This window comes from Opisthocomus hoazin, chromosome 7 (assembly GCF_030867145.1).
Source record: "Opisthocomus hoazin isolate bOpiHoa1 chromosome 7, bOpiHoa1.hap1, whole genome shotgun sequence".
NCBI classification, from domain to species: domain Eukaryota; kingdom Metazoa; phylum Chordata; class Aves; order Opisthocomiformes; family Opisthocomidae; genus Opisthocomus; species Opisthocomus hoazin.
In genome coordinates, this window is record NC_134420.1 from 64,695,213 (window position 1) to 64,718,867 (window position 23,655).

A 23,655-nucleotide genomic window follows, 5' to 3' on the forward strand; every position below is an offset into this window, starting at 1 on the left:
AATGGTCGTAATTTTGCTTTAAAGGGCTGAAAGAGGAGTGATGGAGTATGGGACTCTTGCAGCAATTTTGGAAGCGGCCAGCGAGTAGCCGGGCTTCGCAGGAGCAGTGTCTGGGGTGGGAGGAGTCAAGGGGCCAGAACAGAGTAGAAGGAGGCCTGTGCATGAAAATGTGCGAGCAACAGGCCCTAAGGGTAGAAGGGCCGCCTAATATCCCTTATGCAATGGGTGTTAAATTAAAGCACAACAGAAATCAGCAGACCACAACAGTATGGGATAAGCATTGTTTTAACAGTGTTCGGTACATTCCTGCAACAGGAATGGAGGGCAGCTGCCAACACCCGCTTCAGGCAGGCTCACCACATCAGCAGCACCTGATTGTACTAGCAGGCACAGCCACCCCCATGCATTAGAGGAGATAAAAAAGGACACAGTGAGATGACACTAGATTTTTTTACATTAACCTTTTAATGCACTCAGCATTAGCACTGGTAAAAGGCAGCTCCAAAGACCGCTTCTAGTCCCACTCCCTCCCTGCATCTCTCCAGCGCTGCTGCGGAAACAAGTTAATGGAGAAGGAGAAGCCCCTAGCAGCAATTCTAATTGTCATTTTTGCCTTTTGCCACTTTGAAGCAAGCAGAAGGGCTGGCAGCATGTGACTAGAAAAAGGGTATTACTGGCTGCCTTCAAGGAATAACTTGAAGATAATTAAGTGGACTTGTTTCTTATTAATTCCTCACTCCAGGATAGTTGCTGGGAACCTTAGGCCCACCTCTAAAAAGCAAGGCTGATGCCACAAGAACAAATTTAACCAGTTGGCATTTAGAAAACGAACCTATCCATGCCGCCTGTGGTCCCTCTTTACTTCTGGTGACAAGTTGCCTTTCAGCTGCACACTGACATGGGAGCATCTCCTTCTGGTCTCCTATGGCAGTAAGGTTCACTGCTGGAAGATGGTACCGAAAGGCACCTTAGGATGCTTGGCCAAATCATTGACCATACAAGCTGTGGCATGGAGATGCTGGGGAATGAGTACATAAACTATGATGCTAACACTGACTATGAGAAATGTTTTTTATCTTACATTGCAACAATTTAAATTCACCTTCAAAAAAAAGGCACAGAAATATTGACTTTTCAAATAATTTATTTGTATATATCACCAAATCATAAAAAGCCAGTGCACTGTCCAGCAAAAAGCATCAATATATAAAACACTTTAAGTCATTATCAGTAACGCTACAGCGTATCACTTACACTGAACCCAGTCCAGCTCCTGCTAAAGCCAAAGGAAGCTTTATCAGTGATTCCATTAGCAGAAGGATTGGACTCAGAAATTTTATTTGCTAGGTGTTTACAGAGGGCTATATTAAAATGCTAGTAAAAAGCTTCCCTTTTGAGACTGTACGAAAGCAATAGTAAACCTCACTCCACCTCTGAGTATGTCAAATGCATGCAACTAAAGCTCCAAATCAGCAGCCATTACACTGCAAAAGACCATACAAATCAAGAGAGATAATATTCAAAACAGACCAGGCTCTACCCTCAGCTTGCGTGGACTGGCGTGGCTCTGGCAGGGCTCACAAAGCGAAGCTATATACACCACCAAAGGGTCTGCCCCTCTACTGCCTTCAACAGTTAAAGAAATGATGAAAAAGTGTTCGGTTTTGTCCCCATGATGTGGAGACCTCTTTAGCAGCATAAAATAATCACTAGTCTAGACTCATATAAAGCTTTTCCCATGTAGCTATAAGAAGAGACAGTCACTCATGAATGCACAAGTCTCAGGACATACATCTCAGAGAGACTGAAATGCTTTCAGGCTCCGCACTGACTTACAAGCAAGAAAGATCAGCTTCAGATCTTTGCAAGTGGTACCACACAAAAAACCCAAACCTTTTAAAACTTTGGGTGTTAATGAGCTCCTTGCAAAAATGTCGAGTCTGCAGAGATTTGGAAACAGTCTTCCCCACACAAGCCACGAGCTGCACAGGGCAAAGGGCCAGCTGTAGAGTGTCTAGATCTGCCAGCGTGGAAAGAAGAGGTTTCCAAAGCAGCCCCTCCAAACCTGGTGGTGATGCCAGCACCTTCACGCTAGATGTCTGCACAGCTGACACAGGTGGTTTAGGCCAACACATGCTTCGAGGAGATGCTCTGCAGTTTGTGAAGCCACACGAGCAGGCAGTGGCTGAGTGGGCCAAGCAAAGGCTGAAATCAGTGTCAGCACTGCCAGCACTGGCACTGCTGTGCTGGATCCCTCACATCGCAGCCTGAAAGCTGAAATCCCTTATGGGAAATGCGCTAACAGTTCTCCTCACTACCTATTTCTGCTCTGATTTATGGCACTCTCCTGTCCTCCTCAGCAGTCCCTGTTCCCAGTAGGAAGAGGCATGAGAAATAAGGCCAGATCTGCTTGACAGCAATAAAACCCTCTGTGACATTTGCAGGAATGTTTTTGGAGATGAAAGGATCCAGGGAGAAGAGATGTCAGTCGAACTGTTGGGCTTTTTTGTTGTTCTTTTGTTTTGTTTATAAATTTTCAAAAACCTCTTAAGAGTGTACTTCAGACCAGAATATCCTGGTTTCTCAGTTGGGTATCTTGGGCTGAACAACAGCATTAGTTTTATTCAGCGAGTATTTGACCAGAATTGCCCAGATACCACCAGTCTGCACTGGCTGTGGACCCCAATGCAGTGGTCCTCCCCCTGGAAGGATGCTGTTCAGCACGGAGCTTCTCAGCATCATTTAGCAAAAGGACTGCTTGCAGCTCCAGAAGGCTGTGGTTTAATAGGGAGACTGTTAGCACATTTTGGAGTCAAATGTTGAACACTGTTTTAACAATGATGGTAAAAACTGCTACAGCAGCTTAGAAAGTGGAATGGGTTAACTGATGCAATCAAGATCCAGTGTGCTGCAGGAAGATGTGCTGTATTTCAAACACACACTATTGGACCTCACAGTGTTAACAGGGAAAAATTATTCCCTCTGCTGCAGGAGTGAGGTGGTGAAGAGCTCTGGACTGTGTTATGTGGAATACTATGACAGATGATTTTTAAACATTTCCCTGCCTTAAAATCTATGGCTTAACATAGCATTCATCTAACTCCAGCAGGTTCCTCGGGGGAGTGCTGGCACCAGCCTTGGGAACTTCCTAGAGCAACAAATCACCCAAATCAGGCCTGGCTTACATAAAGGGAAGGGTTTGACGCCATAACCCAGGGTGCCCAAGTGAGAACAGTGGCAATCTGCCACACTTTTTCTTATTTTTTGACAAAAGGTAAAGCGATTTTTCTCACATTCATAAATACTCTTCAGAACCTGTATACAAACTGGAGTCAAATCTGGGGAGAAATTAGGGGAAAGTAAGGAAGAGATAACTAGTAGCTTTGTCACAGGACTGTTTACTCACTTGTGTGAGAAATCACCCAGGAGATCAACAGCAATGATGACCCTTCATTCCCACCTCCTGGCAGGTTGCCTCAACCCTCACTTTACAACATAGTCAAGTGGAAAGGGAGAACAAAAACTTCTTAAACTGGGTTTTCACCATATGTAAATATTTAAAGCTATTTCAATGAGCAGCTCTTCCTGCCAAGCACTTTGTCTTCTTGATAAACACCAGAACCACCAGGCTAAAACAGTGTTATTTAGGAATTCCAAGCCATATGGAAAACCTCCAGCAGAAGGATTTGGGGGGGACTCAGGAGAACACCATGGTGGAAGCATTTGCCATGGAGGTGGAGGTTTGTGTCTCCCAGGGCAGAGGCGGAGATTAAACCTGTGCCTGGCAGGGGAAGGACCACTACAGGCATTTTAACAAGTAGCTCATTGCTTTCTGCCTTCCCTTGTGAAATGCAGATTTACAGGTAACATATAACCTTCCATGTCTAACAAAGCACAGGTCCTCACTTTTTGTTTTGGTGAGGGGGGAAAAAACGTGTGTTATTTGACCAATCAAAAGCCCTTCTTGGGTGCCTATGCCTGTTTCTTAGGAATGAGAATCTGTCAGGAAGCTAGTAAGGGTTAAATCCTAAATCTTTTAGTTATCTACGAAAAGAGGATTTAGTCTCTCACATGCATTCGATTCTTTTGACTATTGTGTGCAATAACAGTTTAAGCAGTTATAGCAGCTATGAGAGGTAGAAAAGTTAAGCACTCAGGTGAATACATTCATGTTAATCTATGTTTGCAATAGCAGTTCAATTACACTCTTTGGCATGGAAGAAAGAAACTAGAGAGAAAGCATTGCTATGTAAATTCTTTTCCCAAGAACAGAATGGAAAGATGCTATCAATTATACGCCCGCACTGAAACAAGCAGTACTTGCTATATATTAAGTAAATTGCTGTCTAACCTCTCAGAAACAAATGTTTTCTGTGAGAGTGCTGTTGTGGTTTTCTCCTTCTATGTCAGGAGTACATCAAAGTGCTGTCTTCTATGCAGTTGCCAGATTAATAAATTATTGAGTGGAATTTTGTCACTTCAAAAAATATTCAAAAATCTCTTATATGAGTATTTGTGCGTATTAAAATACAGCTTGGGTTAAGTTTCCTCTTTCTTGGGGAGGACAAAAATAGAAATACGCACTTCAAGGCGTTAGGACCATGAACAGAAATAATTGTAAAACAATTTCAGGGCGCATGAACCTATATGAGCATTTTCTCACTGCATGCAGGAGTGGAAACTAGTCAGGCAAAACCTGCTTCTCTTTCCAGATTGCCTAAGCGTAAGGAAAGGACATTTGTGGTCTCCAAAGCAAACATTCCAATGAGATAAAAATGGGCTGATTCCACCAGCAAAGGAAATGGTCTGAGGCACAAATTTAGGATCTGGATACAGACAGGATTCCTGTTATCTCAAGGATGTTCACACCCAGGCCATTGATATAGAAGAAAAGACAAATATTTTGTCAAAATCCAGATTGGCTTGTCACAAAATACTCTAAGTCTTGCCAGTATGAATGACTTTCTGGATTTTTGTTATGTTTGTCATTTAAATAGTAAAAGTGATTTTGCATGCAATATGTTTGAGGTGTAGGGCTTTGGAGAAGGGAGATGATAAAAGCGCCGTTCACCCAAACACCAGGTTTGCATGTACTTTCTTGCACTGAACATTTTGCAGCTGGCATCCATTCTGAATTTGCACAGTTGATATTGCATTTTCTGAGACCCATCCTGTAGATCGTTGTGCGATCTGAGGTTGTGCAGAAACCTTGTTTGCAGCATAAAGCCTGTACAATGGCCTGTGGCTCACACTTCCCGAGCAAGGGGACCCTGCATTCTGCACCCGGACCAGCCTGAAGAGACTCCTATGCACATCCCATTTCTCAGGAGATGGTCTCCAACCATCAACCTAAGGGCTAAGCTGCACAAGGTGCGAACAATTGAGATTGGACCAATACGCAACAAAGACTAAACAATTCTGGAGGACAACGGGAGGTGAATCAGGGCTTCATACCTCACCGATGAGAGCCTTCAGGTGTCCTGGGGAATGCTGGATGTCCTCCCTCTCCACTGGTGATGCATTTCACATGCAACATCCGTTGCACCGAGAAACCCCAAAGCCCTCAAACCGGGAATCAGTTTGTGCAGCCTAGCCCTCCATTTCAGAGAGTAGCATAGGCTAGGGCATTCTAACCTACTATTTGCACTGGGGATTTAGAAGAAACAGGCTCCAGCTACTAAAGAACTGTGTCATGAATACATCTCTTTTTCCCCTTTGTCACCTTATCTTTTCCAGCAGCAGACAAATAACTGTTTACAAAAAGAGATGCTGGCGTTTTTGAGCCAGAATATTGTATTGTGTTGAAAAATATGGTTTGGCAGCCAAAGGATTGGCACTCCTGTCAAGATAAGTTCTGTTTGTCACCTGCCAGTCTGTAATTTAAATGAATTAATAACAGGACCGTGTTCATGCCAGGATCACTGGTCTTCTAAGAGTCCATGGTGCAGAATTCCCTAAGAGTCCATGGTGCAGAATTCCTGAATCAGGGGAAAAGTACCCCTTGCTCATACAATGTAACTGCAGCGTGTGCTCCTATTCCTGGAAGCTCTGCTTCCATCCTAAATACTACATAGGTTAAATCAACAGTGTTTTGTGTTGGTGAGGGAAGGTCTTGAAGGGAAATGAGACTCTCTGTTCCTAACAGGACTAATACAAGCTAATATCAGGACATTACCCAGAGATAAAGGAGGAGTTAAAATGTTTGCAAACCCACATTAGAAACCCAACTCAGCCCTTTGGATGTTGTGCACAGGCCGGTGCTTTATTACTCCACTCACATCACATCCATATACACATCCACCTCTGGGTATCATAACCTCTGTATCACTGCACAGATCCTAAGTAAGAAAAGGGCAGCATAGAAAGTTAAGGCAACCTAACAACTACTCTAACCTACACTGCCTGTTAAGAGGAAAGCCTATATCCATATCACAGCAGAGCAGTGGAATGATTTCTGGCATATATCTGTCTACATTGTACATACACACATACACCACCTCCCTGACACTGAACGCTTTCATGACAAGGTCTGTGTACTCAAGCATCCGTCACTAGTTATTATAACAACCAATTTTCTAAGGGGCCATAGAAACATTGCCATAGCACACGTGTCCTTTAGTTTTTAAAGTAAATCATCATGCTTTTATTTTTGCTGTTGAAAGTTCGCAGCTGAAAGATGCTTCATGAATTAATGGGATAAGAAGTTATGAGTATTTGTGCCCTCACGAGGAAATTCTATTCGGAAGAATGGCTTCAATTGTTTCTCCATTATAAAAATAATAATAAACAGCATTGATCTAAAAGCTCAAACAACACTTGTTATCTCAGATTTGTCTAACCCAATGTGGACTGCTGACAGGGAGTTGGCAGATGGTAGCCAGGATGCGAGGAGTATATTCTATATAATAGAATAATTGTGTGGCAAAACCCTGGTGCCTTGGAATGCAGCATCCAGTTGCATTTGACCAAGTAAGGCTCTCCCTGCATTACTAGCAATTTTCACAGGCCAAAACAAAGACCTTTTGCCTGTGGTTTTAAGATCACAGGGAGCACAGTCGCTAAACAACTGCATCCCACATTGTCAACCAGAATGGCTCACAACTTTGCAATGGGCAACAGCAGAAGGGGCTGTGTGGGCAAAGGCCACAAAGCTTTTTCGCCTTCCACCATGTGACAACAAATGAATACAAGTATAAATACCACACAAAGTTCTAGTTCCTTGAATGTTCCCAGAGGCCTGCTTTTGGAGATGGCAGATTAAAGAAGCTATTGAAATATCACAGAAATGCAACATTTAACTCAGAGAAACTCCTACTGGAGCCACACTCTGCACTGGCTAGCAATGAATGACTAAAAGCAGAGGTCAGAACTGTACAAAAGAGAGAAGTGTGCAAGAGAAAGCAAAGGTATGTAGGTATGTATGTGTGTATGAATAATACTGCTATTCTAACACATTTTATCCTGGCATCACCAGGTTGGCCTCAGTGTCCAAGCTTTAGGAGAAGAGATTGCAGAAAGCTAAATGCAAACAAAAAAGCCCAACTGGGTCCAATAACTGGGCGTTGCATGATACCCTTCCTCCCCTTGAGTCAGCCAGAGAGCTTCTCACCACATGTACTGCCTTCTAACCTGCCCAGAGGCTTCCTTCAGAACTAACTTTGCTTTTAAGCATCACTGGTGCTTGCAAGCTGGCTGCCAGCCTCACCCCACCTGGCCAGGTGAGGATAGCTGGGGAATAGAGTCTGGGATGCATGTGGGACTCCAAGAAGAGCCTTAACCTCTTTTCAGTTTACATGCCAGCTCCAACAGCCAAGATGCTTTCCTTCATGAGCCCTGAAATGCAACTGGCGTTAGAAAAATTCACCTAGGTAAATGAATTGGAGAGGCCAAGCTTTGACACCAAAGTTAACAGGTGAGTCAGTACATATACTTGTGTTGGGCTGGACTTCCCAAAGGCTGAAGTGAAATATTTTGTTGCTATTGACTTTTACTTTGACGTTGGATTCTGGCTGCCTCAGGTGCTTTAAAGATCCCACTTCTTGTCTGCTGAGCTGCAGAACAACGAAGACAGTGTCAGTGTGACAAATGCTAGCAAAAATGCTAACCACAAAAGTCAACAAGAGTAGAAACCCCCAGACCAGTCTTTGCTGCTTCTCATGGAAGTGAAAAGGAGGAAGAGACCCCAAGACAGGAGAAAAGAGAGGTAGAAGAGAGCATCAGCTCTGGACAACCTCACTGATGAGCAGCATCTTCCTGCTCAGAACCAGAGAACAGGTTTGAGCCCTGGTGTCTCAGAGCAAGGATGAGAAGGAGACACTTGCTGTCTTCTGCCTCCTGGTTCTTCAAACCTCCAGGCAAGAGCAGGAATGGTGGTCCCAACCCACATGTTACTTCAGCCTAAACCTGATTTGGCACATACATAAAATATACAAAGCAGCAGCATGGTTTCACATGAGGAGTAAGGCATGCACTGAAGTAATTTGTGGGAAGACAGATCACTGCTGAATCTTAAATTCCAAGTGCGACTGGAAGGAGAAGCAGTGTCTTTTACAGTTGGAGAAACAACTGGGGAACCACAGGAAGCAGGCTAACTTTCTGGACCCGAACCCTTCTGTATGGTATGAAGGGGAATGTCATGCCCTGGCAAAGGGCTTAGGTACGTGCAAGAGTATCTCTTATTAGACCAAACAAATTAAAAAAGGCACTCCAACAGTCCTGATCTCTAAATTTTAGATTGCTATTAACTAGCTTGATCTCTGATTCCCTCTTCAGGAACTACTCCTCTGATGTCTATTCACAACTACAAGAAAGCCACTGCTGTACAGATTTCAAAGGAGTTGCAGTCCATTGTGAGAAGAAACCATGCTGAGAAACAAGATCTCTCTACACATAGCTGGGGCTATAAGCGATGTTCACAGGACCAGCTCACTGCTTACAGCCCATGGAGGGTTTTTTCCCTAAACCTATGAGAACAATTGGGTAGATTTTATGCCCTAAATGTTTACAAATTCAGGGATTTGTTATGATTTCAAAATCTGTTCAAACAAAATCCTTAAGAAGGTAGTTAACTTCAAGCACCAGATATTCCCCAGAAGACAACAGTAAATCCCCATGTTTGTACTAGCCCCAGGATTGAGCTCTAATGGGGAAGAAGCCTGCTGTCTTCTCTCCCCCATCTTCTTAGTTACCACATGATATAGGCATGCATCGTTCGCACTCCTGTTGCAATAACTGGAGTCTCAACTCCAAAACAGCTGCCACAGGCAGTGTCTGTGTACTCACAAAAATTCTTCTCCAACCTAAATTTAACTCCTTGCAAAAGTTTTTTGCTGAATCACAGTCCTCTGTGTAATGTGTACCCAGGGACAGCTGCCTAACTGTAGTACAACTTCTCTGCCATGCAAATCCTACACTCATCGGAATGACTCTTCTTAATTATCAAATCTACTTCTCATCTCAGCCATCCACCTTACTGATTGAAGCACTGGCCAAGCAAAACTGAATGCAACAACAAAGTGACTAGTGTGCACTGTGAAAATAACAGTTCTTCTCCCTGTTTGCAGCAAAATTCATCAGCCCTGGAACTCCTGCCCATGAGTGGGGAGAACAGACCCATTTAACACTGAACTACCTGTAAAATAACTCAGCTGTTTGAGCTCCTTGCTGTGTTTATAGAAATATAGAGATACCTACAATGAAAATGTTTACAGTAATTGGTCATACTCTGTATGGAACAAATATCACAAGTAAATCCTAATACTCAAAACTGAATAGTATACAGTGTTAGGGACCAAGTTACATTTACAAATGCACAAACATTGATGCTATCTATTCAGCCTAATTTCTTCGTATGCAAGCTTCAATAAATACTAGCTACACTACACTTCAGGAGTCATAATAAATGTTGGTCATGCTAAAATCTAAGAAAAAACAAAATCATAAAAATTCTCCACCATCCTGCCAAAATGACACACAGCTTTTGACAGGTACTGTAATAATACAGTGGTTTCATGAAATTATTTAACATTGTACAATATCAAGTCTGAAACACAGGTCTCTCTGTTCTAAATGAACTTGAAATCAGAGCAGGAGCAACAGGTTTGTCAGCACTGCATCCACACATAGCAAAAGCAGAGACAGCACGAGTCTGTACCCGGACCAGTGCCGCAGTTACACAGAATAAAGTGAGAATTGATGCTGCTTTACTGGCAAAAGGGAGGAGATGGAGAGAAGAGGGCCTGGACATAGCCCCAGTTACAAGCGTCATTGCAGAACAGTGTGAAGAAATAGCCTAGGCTTTGTAGCCTGCTCTTGCCAGCACAGTCCTCAAAAGCAGCCCCTTCCCTGAAAGCCAGTGATTGCAAGTAGGAGCTCTGCTAATAAGAGCAGGTTACAGATGGTGCCTGTGCAGGACAGAAAGTGTGCTATGCCAATGGCACACAGGGCCGTTCATTCTCTGTATCCTAATATAAGTATTTCTGCCAACAATTTCTTGTGGAGGAAGTGAGTGATTCACAAGTACATCTCCTTTCAGAAAAGAAAATATCTCACACACGCAATACCCTGATTCAACTTCAGCTCACACTACTGAATAATAAAATTTAGATCCTGCTCTGGAAATTTGCTTATACGTTAGATCATGCCACTTTTCTCATCTTGCAAAGAGGTTCGTGAAGAGGATCTTCCTAGCAACAGCTCCTTCTCATGGATGAGGCTATCTAGCAGGTCCTCCTGTCTGTAGTTGTGATAAACCTTCAGGAAAGCCAGAATTGTAATTCCCAGCCAAGTCAGCCAGGCAGCCCAGAGACCAAACTAGAGAAGAAAAGAAATGATAAAGAGGTCAGCACTGTATTGTAAAAACAAGGTCAGCTGTCCAGTTAAATCTCAAAATCTCAGCTGGACCAAAACCCATGTAGTCACACCAAGTCACACCCAGTGAAGTCCTGGCCCCACTGTTCCTCGACTCTGTCAACTTATTCTTAGCTTAAAAGGAAAAACTCATTACATACTAGAAAAAACGAAGTAAAAATGCGCTATGTACAATATGAAAAAAAGAAATCTGTATAATCCAGGTGCGTTCATTAAACTTCCCATATCTGAAATTCTGACTGGCCCAAAATTCTTGGGTTTGTTTCACTTCTGTTAGTTTAGAACTGCAACATGTTTTAAGACATTTTCCAAAACTTTCTTCCCAAATCCTTTGGGCCTCCCACTACCCCTAGAGAAGTATATATTTTAAGGTATTTCTAGTCAAAATATTGTTGAAAAAATCTTATCAATTGAACTGTTCCACTGTGGGGTAACCGTTTGAGATTAGCATGAATTCAGACAGCAAGAGAAACCCACTTCAGTCCATCCAAGTTCCTGGTGGCTTATTTGTACCCAGCATAAGATACCCAAGATCAAAGCCTCAGATCTGCAGTAGGTTCCATCAGTAACTTGTCGGTGTCTCTTGCTTGACTTCGTGGAGATAATTACACTTTGATTCCTACAGGTACTTGAATGTTGGCGTCCCCGTCTCAGAGAAGGCTCATTTGTAGTAAGGCTTTCTAGCAGAAACTCCATTTTAATTCTATGATGCCTTTAGCAAAGAAACATTAACTGAATCCTTGTATTTCAGTTTTTACATACAGCATTTTTAATTTAAAAAATACAACAATTGAAGCACTTCCAGGCAGTAATACAGCTGTTTAATAGCCAATTCAGATAAGCAAGGGCTACTATTTTTTCAAGGGACTTTATGTTCCTGTGTATCTTACACACTTCGGAAATTATTTTAAGTATTGCTGCCCATACTTAGAATTATCTTTGTTCACCAGTAAAGAATACTTTTGAGTTATTCTACAAATCTTGGAAATAAGAGAGATTAATTTGGCTTTATATGACCATACTAAATAGTTGGAAGCTTTGCATTAATTCCTTAAGCACCACTTCATTAATGAAATATTATCTTAAAGGCACTTAGATATCTGTTACTGCTGTGGTCTTCTCAGCATATCTGATATGAAAGAATCTACATGGATTTATCCAAATTCACTGAAATTCCCAGAGTCATTCTGATGTGTTGGAAGCAACTGAATGGAGGAAAGTGGACAGAGACAGTATCTGTATACTTGTTTCTGTGCATTTGTACACACACAAATACATGTGCCAAATACCTAAAGCTTTAATTAAGCTGCCTATTCTTCCTTTCTAGATTTTACCCAGAGCCTGTATTTGTAATTCTGAAATTGTCTACCTTCTTGATATTTCCATTCAGACCACTGCTTCTAAGTAAAGCCTACTGTAGGAGATTATTGCACTTACAAGGAAATGTTTGCTTTAACCATTAAGTCTAGTCTATTCTTTGGTTTTTCTTTCTGCTCTTTCAAAGAGACTTATTTTTCATCCATAGACAGACCCATTCTTCTAGACAAACCACACTATATAAATGGCAGTAATCTTGAATGACTTCATATTTATGTGGGCTCAGGTGATCTCAGAAAAGCTCATGGAAGGCAAAACTAATAGCTCCATGATCTGGTACAGGTGAGACATTATTCTGAGCAGCAATGAAGAGCTGCAGGACACCAGAGAGCTGCAACATTTGCAGAGCTTGTCCTTTGGAGAAACAATAAATTTTGCATCATGAGTAACAAGATCAGTGGCAGAGTCAGGTTATGACATGTCCACATTCAAAGCTATCTATTTTGCATTTAAAATGCAAGTGTACCCATCACTATCATCCTGATTCACAGAATCACAGAATCACAGAATAGTAGGGGTTGGAAGGGACCTCTGTGGGTCATCTAGTCAGTGGAAATGTTCCCATCGATTTCAGAGGATAGTAGTTCAGCTCCAGCAATCCCAGATCAATGAGCAAACAGTAAATGAACTGGAATGGAACCATGACCTAGTCTGACCTACCTGTGCAATAGCAAACTGGTCATAGAAAGCAGAGTTTTCTAAGTTCAGTTCAAGATCTATGTCCTGTAACTCTTCACAGCTACCCAAGGAAGGCATTTGGAGGAGAAAAAAGAAAATTATTTCAGACATCCCAAAGAAGTAAACCAAAAAACATCTTAAACATTTTTCAAACAGTCACAATGGCATGTTCTATCAAAAGATATTTAAGTTATTGCAGTAATGAGGTTGCTTGCCAATCTTCTCTAAAACTAGGCTAGTAGAGGCATGTGATTATGTTCTTTAAAAAAAAAGGCATAACTATGTAAGTGATAACACCAGTCTTCCATAAGTGGAGATGTAATAGTTATTATGAAGACAGTATACCTAAACCCCTCTTCTCCCACTACCCTCGAGCCTCCCACATACACGCATCTGGCATCTCCCCAGGTTGGTTGCTTCACCCCTCAATGAAACAAAGTGTATGAGCCTCCATTACCTTTTGACTTCATCAGGGAAAGCTTCAGAAGAAGGGATTGTGTGGGTGTTTTTGTTTCGGATGCTCCAGCAAGGAGATGATACTCTGATGGTAAGATAGAGGCTGCCTACAGATTTTACAAATAACTTGGACTTTTAGTGGTGTGAAAAAAATCGCAGGATTTTGAGGTTGTCTTTCTGTCTCTTGGTTGATTTCTGTAGCCTCTTCTCTCTCCTTTTCAGTGCTGTCGGTCATCTTGGGTTCTTATCCGAATATTCGATTAGATGGTTTTTATAATTGAATTTTTAACCGAATATTCGAATAATTCGATTAATCATTGCAGCCCTAAACAGAACATTTACTATGGCATTTTACAACATATGACAATGTGCAACATAATTGTATGCTTTAAGTAGTAGGTTTATTCCATATCATATGACATAAAATGTCACCTTCTCCTCTCCATTGTTATTTGTTTGATAGGAAAAAATCTGCCTCAACTTGTCATGTTTCCTATGAGGAGCATAAGCATTGCAGGACACAGTAGACCATTTTAGGAGCTGTACATTTTGTGCACTGTAAGAAAGTACCAACCATCTGTACTTTCCACTTACAAAGTACTTTCCATTCTGTGGCTCACAGGGCATCCACAACACTGCTATGAGACCAGCAGATGGTCTTTATACAAATTTTTGGATGACGGTGCGTTGTGGCACATGCGGGATGAGTGACTTGCCCCGCTGTCACCATAGTGGTGCAGTGGCAGAGCTGGGACAGCAAGACAGGAGCCCTGACTCACAGTCCCCGGCCCTGCTCACAAGACCAGACTCCCCCCATTTTTAGACCATTTCCAAATCTAGCTCTTCTTCAAAAATGAAAATTAATGAAAATGAAAATTAATTTAAACTAATGGATATCTTTGGCGTATGATTGTGACTCAGAAGGAGACCATGAAATGCCATGGAAACGATACTTTTCTTTGTGGGGTACTAAATACAGAAAAAACCCGTTTTATTTCCTTTTTTAATTCCAGATGAAGAAAATCTGGATTTCCACACTACAGATGCCTTTCCTCACCTTGCTCACCTTGCATGTAATAACTACAGTTTGTAACACCACTGTTCTCTTGTGCATATATGAAAAAAAAGGAAGAAAATGTTTTCTTCAATACTGACCTATTTGGCATGCTTCCTTTTTCGGTAATTGCATCACACCACATGTTAAATCCTACACTCACTATAGTGCTAGCAATAAATGTGATAAACACCACAAAGGTGCTGATCAGCAGATTCAGGAAGGCAAAAAAGAAAGAGCTGCAATAAAAGGGAAGAAAAATGTAACTCATAAACAGCTGAAACACAACATCAGCAGTCTCTCTAAGCAGTATACACTGGGCAGAAAGATATCCATTTCCATTTGAAACACATCTGCTTTAATTAAGAACACCTAATACATTGAAAAACTATGGATTATGATTTTGAGTCGTATTATCTTCATTTGTAAGTGCTTTTGATTTTGATTTTTTTTTTTTCACCATAAGAGGACAGGGCTTTAAATCATAAACACTAAGTGGCAATTGTTCATACACAGCATGGCTTTCATTAGCTGTAATGATGAAAATCACCATTGTTAAAATAAATGCCATTAGCTCAAATTATGTACTAACTGGAGCTAAAATTCTTTCACGAGTAAAGTGATAATTGGGACAAAAATTGCCTGGGAGGGGAAAACTAAAAATAAAACAACATAGTACTGATAGCTATAATAATTTTAAGCAATGTAACACACGGTACTGCCATCATAGGACACGAATTGCAGTTTTATGGGCAATTTGCAGAGCAGGCCAGCTTCTCCTGAGCCTTCTCTGGCTTTGGAGTCAGTATTTTATTCTACCAGCTGAATGCCAATTTACCTCAGCCCCGTTAAGTCCGCCCAACCAGGACCATCCGTAGGAGCGTGCTGGGTCTGGAGTGGTAGGGTATGGGATGCCCATAAGGCCAAGGAATTGTATACTCATCTTCACAGAATCACAGAATCACAGAAAGGTAGGGGTTGGAAGGGACCTCTGTGGGTCATCTAGTCCAACCCCCCTGCTGAAGCAGGGTCACCTACAGCAGGCTGCACAGGACCTTGTCCAGGCGGGTCTTGAATATCTCCAGAGAAGGAGACTCCACAACCTCCCTGGGCAGCCTGTTCCAGTGCTCCATCACCCTCAGAGGGAAGAAGTTCTTCCTCATATTCAGACGGAACTTCCTGTGCTTCAGTTTGTGCCCATTGCCCCTTGTCCTGTCACTGGGCACCACTGAAAAGAGCTTGGCCCCATCCTCCTGACACCCACCCTTCAGATATTTATAAGCATTTATTAGGTCCCCTCGCAGCCTTCTCTTCTTCAGGCTGAACAAGCCCAGTTCCCTCAACCTCTCCTCATAGGAGAGATGCTCCAGTCCCCTCACCATCCTTGTAGCCCTCCGCTGGACTCTCTCCAGTAGCTCTTCATCCTTCTTGAACTGGGGAACCCAGAACTGGACAGAGTACTCCAGATGGTGCCTCACTAGGGCAGTGTAGAGGGGAAGGAGAACCTCCCTCGACCTGCTGGTCACACTCCTCCTAATGCACCCCAGAATGCCATTGGCCTTCTTGGCAGCCAGGGCACACTGCTGTCTCATGGTTAACCTGTCGTCCACCAGGACACCCAGGTCCCTCTCCACAGAGCTGCTCTCCAGCAGGTCCGCCCCTTCGAACTCCACTGCTTAACTCTAGCCCTTAATTCTAGTCAGTGAAAACTTTCTAACACTTTTTCCCATTCATCTGTCCAAGTCCTTCACTACTTGAAACTGTTCTAGGTGCACTTGGAAAGTCTCATTATCTAAAAACGATGTCAGCTCTAGGTTGGAGAAAGACTGGCAACTCCAGGAGACAAGTCAACCTATTCTGGTTAGGTGGTAAAGATGAATATGTGAAACCTCCCACCAGTGTTGCTCTCATTATGTGGAGGAGTCTACTCACGCCAGAGAACAAAAGAATGGTCTTTTTTTCCCTGGTAGCTCTTTAAATAAAAATCCAAGAGGCTTTTTGAGTCAGTGTTTGAATCCTGGGGAAGTTCTGGGTTGGTCAATTCTAATTTGAACTGGTTATACATGGTAAGAAACATGTGACTTCGGGAGTACTTCTTTAAAATGACAGGAGGAAACAATTGCCAGTGGGGTTAGGATGTTTGTTTCTAGGTTGATGTGGATTTAGAGGGGCTGTCTGGGCTCTCTCCAAAGTGACAGTCGTCCCATCCCAACACTGATAGAAAAGAAGTGAAACAAACCCCCTTCCAGAAGTGCCTTTACAGACTGTAGTGGGAGCTGGATGCCAGGACACCTGACTTCTAGATGTGTGTTGAGATGAATCCTACTCTCATCCTTTGTCTTCCTGGGACTTGATGGACTAGATTAGCTCACCTCCACAGAGTGCCACAGTCAGCCATAGAGCAGAGGTGGTACAAGCATACCATGGTTTGGCATGTTCGCTGTCGCTCCCCTGATTTTACACCTAGCAAGTGTCGTTAAAGCCATATCCACTGAGTGCACCTTAGCATGGTATGCTGCCCTGAGAGGCAGAAAAGACTTGAGCTGTCCACTGAACAAAACCAGGGTTGACAGCCGAATTAACAACAGCCCTGGAAAAGGAAGAGTTCCCAGGGGTATTCAGTGGATCATCGCCAGCCTGGGACCTCTAGTCCTCCCCCTACTTCCTACCCTGCAGCACAGAAAAGGTGCCAAGGTCCAGAACTGGACTTCCCACTGACAAAGCGGGGGTGAGTGTTGCACTTGATTTGCATCAGACAAGCAGTAACCATCACCGTTTGCTGGAGGTTCCTCAGAAGAAGGCATCCTGGTAGAGAGCTCTACTAATCTGACTGACTACCTCACCTATTTTTTCTTTGCTTGGGTCAGGATTTCAAGCTACACTCTCCAGACTGAGTGGATACCCTGTAATGATAAATGCTTACACTCAAAGTATAAGTTATAGTTAAGTATCTGAGTTGGATCTCCACCTGTCAGCTGAGCTGAATAGTCCCAGGCCCAGAGCATGGCTAGCAGCCAGCACTTGCTTTCCCTACTCTGGCAGGCAGCTTGAGCTCAGTCTGTCTCTGAGGAAAGAGGGGCTGAGAGCCTTTTAGGCAGTTTTTTTAGCAGTTCTAACTATCTGACAGCAATCATTCAAAGCCATTGCACTTGAAGACTGGCCACCTTGCTATGATGCATAGGATTCTAGCCAGCTTACTCCGGAGCTGGCCCAACAGCAATGATCCTACTCAGTAGGATCAGCAGTGATGTCATCCTGGTTCTTCTTCAATTGCCTCTAATCAGAAATGGCAATTATCATTTCTGGTGAGGAGCTCATGTTTATCTCTCCATCCAAACAGATCTGTTTTCACACCCATTTGAAGTGTTAACAGATAGCTGTCTAAAATCAGAACAGTGTGTGTCCTGCCTGCTTTTCAGACAGGCAGCGCATCTGGTACAGGACAGACCTTCCTTCTCACTAGAAAATCGGTGGTTTCAGACAGCTTCCCTCTCATCGTGTTTTACCCCTCTGTGATGCCCTGTGGCTGTCTCACCCTGCCAACTTGCTCTGCATTTGTTCCCCACCACCCTGCAGCCTGCTGCCTCCTTTCTTGCCTGGAAGAACTATGAACAGTGTTGTACAAGGGCACAAAGCAGCCTGAAAGGAACTCCTGGAAGTACAATTTTCAGGGGTCTGCCCAACAGTTTTGAACCAAATAGCCACCTTTGGAAGCAGGCCAAACATCTGATCCAAATTTCAGTATGACAGGGTTTTCACTGCTGGTTTCTTCCAAAAATTAACTAGTTCTGAACTGCAAAACTGAAAAAAGCGTCTAGGTTGAACTAATCCTCTATAGGTATCTGATCAGGAAGCTGAATTCAAATGTATTAGGAAGTGGTTATATTTAGAACTTGCAAGGTAAGTTTTAACATGGAAATAAGTTTCTAATCTATAATTATGATAGCATGTTTTAGTATTAGGCAGCTTGAGAATGGTCGGAAAGAGCTAGAGAGACAACACTGCTACCCAATCTGCAATATTACCAATATCAGGTGGTTGTACAAGCCCAGACGTGAGTAACCGCCACTGACTCAAGAAACCTCTAGTCCAGCTAGACCTGGACACGAGTGATTTACCCTTGGCACTGTTGCTAAACCATGGGAAAATGACTTTCGTAGTCTAGCTAGCCACCAGCATGTGCTTTTGCCTTCCTACCTCTGTGCAGCTGGATGCTTGGAGGGCCCCAGCCCCATAGCACTCGCAGGCTAGGTTACCTGTGCCAGGGGCTTTACCTGAGGTGGCAGGACAGGCCACCAGAGAGCAGAGCACAGCACTCCTGAGCTTCTGCCTGGGCCACCAAGTCTCTGTATTTCTGCTGGTTTCTGGTGCCCCTTGGTTTGTCAGAGCACGGTAACTGGCTGCCAGTGCAGCCCTGCAGCTGCTGCAGCGAGCGCTCAGCATTGCTCTCATGTTGTAACCAAGCAATAGTTGTTCTCCGCGATAGTTGCCATGTCCACCCCAAAAGCAGGATAAAAATAGAAAGGGACCACCAACCTCTCCTTTCTGCCCCCTCCCACGAACAACCATATTGTTTTGAGGTTTTGACATACCCAGTGTACATCTGGGGAAGGTCCCCCTTTGCAGGGATGTGTGGTGGGACCATTGTCACGAGGCACCTGCGAGCCCCAGCCTCCAGCATCACCCCACGGCCCCCAGCACCCTCCATGCCCACCACAGCAGAGTTGGGCAGATGCTGCTCTCAGACTGCTAAAGGGCAGCAGGCGCATAGCAGTGAAGCTGAGCTCCCCCCCACCCCAAATTCCTGCAGGGGAGCACCCTCCAGAGAGGGCCCTGGACACAGGTGGGGGTGCATGTGGTATGTGTGCAGACAGACGCAGCAATACACCCCCTCACCCCAAATTTCTCTAGGGAGCAGGATGGTGTGGATGGTGCAAAGCCCAATGCTTCAACCCCAGGCTGCTCCCGCTTGCCCCGCAGGAAGGATGGGCTTCCCCTGCCCTCCCCAGGGGTACTTACTCCTCGTGCCCTTTGCAGAGGAAGAAGAGGGTCCTCCAGGCCTGCACTGTGGCCAGCAGCAGGGAGAGGAGCCCGGTGAAGATGCTGAAGCGACAGGCGGCCTCGGGCCCCCACTCCTGCACGGTGAAGCGCTGCCTCTCCACCGTCAGGTTGGCGTTCAGCCACATGCCCTCGGTGAAGAGCAGGCACCGGCCGTGGAAGTCGTTGCCATTCTCGGAAAGCGGCACCACCACGATGAAGCTGAAGAGGAAGGCCAGGAAGTAGCAGATGCACTGAGCGAAGAGGAAATTGCTGAGCGCCATGTCCGCGGCTCTGTGCAGGCAGAGGGAGGGATGGAGGAGGGATGCAGGAGGGAGGGAGGCAGGAGGGAGGGATGCAGGAGGGAGGAATGCAGGAGGAAAGGTTGCAGGAGGGAGGGATGCAGGAGGGAGGGATGCAGGGCGGGAGGGGAGGAGGACTGAGGGATGAAGAGAGGAAGCCTGCAGGCAGCATCAGGGGGTGGGAGGGAGGATGCGCAGTGCAATGCAACATAATGCAATGCCTCTTCCGAACACTGCTGCTGCCTCTCCCGCCGCCCAAGCTGCCCCCTCCGATGGCTTCAGGGCTTGTGGGGGGAGCAGAGAGGATGAGCTGTTGTGGGGGATTCCTCTTCTTCAGGAAAACCTGGCCGCTGATACACCCCGGCACCCTGGGGGTTAAATCAGTCCGTGCCTCCCCAGCAGGGCTGGGTACTGCCGGCTCTCCGTGGGGTATCCCGCTAATGACACAGGACGCTGATGTCATCTGTGTTGGTGGTGGCGACATGCACCCCTCCACCACAAAAAAAAAAAAAAGAAAAAAACAAAAAATCCCTGAGCTTCATCCTGGCTACTGGATCCCAGTAAGTCTTGGCCCCAGTTTATAAAAATCCAGCCACCAACCTCAGATGGTGGCAATAAGAGACAGGGTACACAGCCACCCTGGGACCTGCAGACCGAGTGGTTTTGTGCGTGCCCAGCTGGTTACCCCCCCAACAAGATATTGCAAGTGGCAGCAAGGTCTCACTAGAAATGGAATAACTTTTGTTGAGCCTTGTTGTCAGTTAGGGGCTGCCCAGGGTTGGGATCGCCTGCATTGTCCCCTGGCTAGCAGACACAGCAGGAGTGAAAGAAAATGTACCTAAGCTCCAGCTGGACATGGAGCTGAGAATGGACCAGCACAGCAATGATATATGCACGGCAGGGACAGTCACCTCTCACTCAGCTCCCAGGGGTGAGCATCTACCCTGCTCTGCACTGCCAGGGACCAGCTCACTGCCCCGCACCCCTCTTGGAAAGACATCAGAGCATCCCCTAAGCCATAGGGTCCAAAACTGCGTGCTCAGGATGCAAGAAAACAAAAAGCATCAGCGAGAGGAATGTGACTTGTGCTCAGTTCCACCTCCCAGCACAAAAATCCATGTTAAACTGACCCCAGGTTAGAGTTTCCCCTCAATTCCAATTTCCATTTTCCATCTAAACACGAATCCTCTTTCCAGCACAATACACCGCAATTCATCTCCAGTTGCTGTTAATTTCCTAATTCAGTTCCCTAGCCACATGCACTCTGAGATCAGCTCCAGGTCTCAGATCACTTCTTAATCCCAGGACTGTTTCTGCTCATTTCAGGCACTGTGCCACTTCCCAGGCAATGTTTAGAGGAGCAGATCAGGGACTGGGACCCCAAATATACTGCACATGGGATTTCAGCCTTGTGTTTCCATTGGGCAACAAAACAATTATTTTTCTATGCTTTAAGAGGTTACAGATACAGTCCTGAGGCGGGCGCTGGAGCGTTCTCAGAGCAGACATTAATTCAACTTCATTGTAAATCATTTCTAATGCATATTATCTTGAAATCTTGCCCTGTCCGTACAAGGAAAGGATTTTTTGTGCAGATCCTGCTTCTTGAAGAAAACATTTTGTCAATATATATGAAATTTTGTCAGGCCATTTTTCTGATCCTTATCCAACTCTGATGACCAAAAATTGTATTTCAGTTTTGCAAGATGAGTTATAGAGCACTGACCTGACCCTGTGGGGACAGATGTGCACTCCTAACAGAAAAGATTTCACTGACATTTCAGTCTGGTAGTGAGGAAGAAAGTTTATTCCTCTTAACCTTGCTTCCAAGAAGTGCTGGGTTCCCAAAGGGTTTTGTCCTTTATATGGCAGGAAATCAGGCCTGGACTGAGCTGGAAAACTCTTTTCTTTGAAATCAAACACATCAGATTTGCCAGGTAGTGTTTTCTGAAGTTATCTTGGGAGGTCAACACCAACATAAAAACTCAGCTATTGTTTATACTAGAACCTACAGAAGGGGCCAGCAGATGCCAAGGGCACTTTGCCTCGGGCAAGCCCAATGCTCAGATCTTGCCACCAGCAAACACAGGGCTCAGCTGCAGGAGGGTTACTGCAGAGGTGAAGCGTAAGGGTCACTTGTAGAGCGTATAAAATTGTCTTCGCTGATCATTTATCAGATGGTTTTGGAAAACACAGTTATGCATTTGCAAATATTAACAGACTTGTAAAACAGCTGCACTTAGGAGGCTGACAGCTGCTGGAGCACAGTACTTGGTTGGAAGGAGCGGCCACACACTGGAGTGAGCAAAGAGGTGGAAATCAAACCTGTCAGCCATCACTCATCTGGCAGCTGCCTGGATTTCTCATACTCATCTCTCATGTAAACCCTAAGACAAAAAATTACGCTAGGCTGGAACTTCGTCTCTGAAATATACAGCTGGTTTAGTGGAATAAATTCAATGATGTTACAAAGAAGACTTAAATAAACTTGGTTTCCTTAAAATGGTGAAACTGGAGGGAAAGGCACAAGGCAAGGTGAATGATTATTCATTTTTTCTCATATCACAGGGAATGGAGGACATCAAATATACAGGTCAGGTAGAAATTTTAAAACAGAGGAAAAGATGCACATATTTCACACAGCACTTAATTATTCTGTGGCACTGCATGCAGGACACAGCAGAAGCCAAAAAAAATACCAGTTCAAAAAAGAGATTAGAGAAACTAATGGAAAAAAGCCCATCAAGGGCTGCCAAACATGGAGCTGGGGAAGTAACCTTCGGCTTGGGAAGTCCCTGAGCAGCAGGCTGATGAGAAAGTAGAGCCACTAAAAGATCACTCTGCCTTTGCCGGAATCTTCCATTCTTCCCAGAAACAAATATCTTCTACATGGTGGTGCCACTGTCCTTAGAGATGGGATCCCAGGTGAGATGGTCCTTCAGTTGGACCTACTATGGCCATTTCATTTTCTCGTTACAACGGCTGACATTACCAGCTTGCTTTCGCAGCTTTGCCACCCAAGTAGGGAGAGCTGCTCCTCCAAAGCATTCCCCCATGCCTTGGTTTCTATAAACATCTTTAGGAGGGGATTACCACTGGAGCAGATGTGTGGTCAGTGTTGGTCCCTTTTGTACTGTGGTGGAAGCCAGTGGGGCAGTGCTTGCAACTGCACAGGACAGAGAGAAGAGATAGACTTGTGACACATTCCCCCAGCTCTAGTGGTGCCAGCACAAAGAGCACAGTACAGATGTCTTCCTATTGCAGCCCCATGACCAACAACATCTTGAGCATGACATCTCAGACCTCCTGCCCACAGCTCAGAGGGGCTTGCCTGCTCCAGGGCACCCACCTGGTCTTTCTGCACAGGAATGGAACTCTTGTCTCCCGCAGCGATGAAACACCAAGGGGACCGTGTGCTGATGTGGGATTGAGAATGACTTGCTCAGCATCAGGGAGGGTGAAGTCCAAAGTCTGTAAATGCTGTTTGTCTGAGGAAAAAACCACAAAAATAAAACAGGCTGCAGGATCAGCTGCCACTGCACCTCAGTGATAAGCAGAAAAGCAACCTGGATAAACCAAGATCAGACGTATCGTATTTGCCTGTATTCCCTTCAGCCCCATACCTCCTTCTAGTCGTCTGGCTAATCCTCTGTAGATCAAGTAACACTGCATGAGTTGGGCTGATGGAGACTGTGGTTTTGGCTGTGTTGCTCCACACTCCCTCTCAAGTCATTAATTATGCCATCTGACATGAGCAGTGCTCTCAAGTTTGTATTTGTGGAGTAAGCGACGAATTTCCTCTCCTCCTGATAGCTCATTAGGACTTGTTTTATTATGGGGAAATTTGCTGAGGAATTAATTATTCAAGCAAAAACATTTCTT

General features: G+C 44.5%; 1 protein-coding gene across 2 annotated transcripts; it reads right to left on the minus strand.

Moving 5' to 3' along the window:
- Nucleotides 1-1,126: 1,126 nt before the first annotated feature.
- On the minus strand, nt 1,127-19,963 carry TMEM179 (transmembrane protein 179). 2 transcript variants are annotated; one of them, XM_009941015.2, is made up of 4 exons: nt 19,454-19,958; nt 14,536-14,673; nt 12,907-12,985; nt 1,127-10,812 (listed from the first exon to the last, which is right to left on the minus strand). In XM_009941015.2, the coding sequence occupies exons 1-4, from the start codon at nt 19,753-19,755 to the stop codon at nt 10,633-10,635; spliced, it is 699 nt and encodes a 232-aa protein (XP_009939317.2). In that variant the 5' UTR covers nt 19,756-19,958; the 3' UTR covers nt 1,127-10,632. The 2 variants fall into 2 exon arrangements, with proteins under 2 accessions (XP_009939317.2, XP_075282810.1); XM_075426695.1 differs by lacking the exon at nt 14,536-14,673 and having other exon boundaries at nt 19,454-19,963.
- Nucleotides 19,964-23,655: the final 3,692 nt, after the last annotated feature.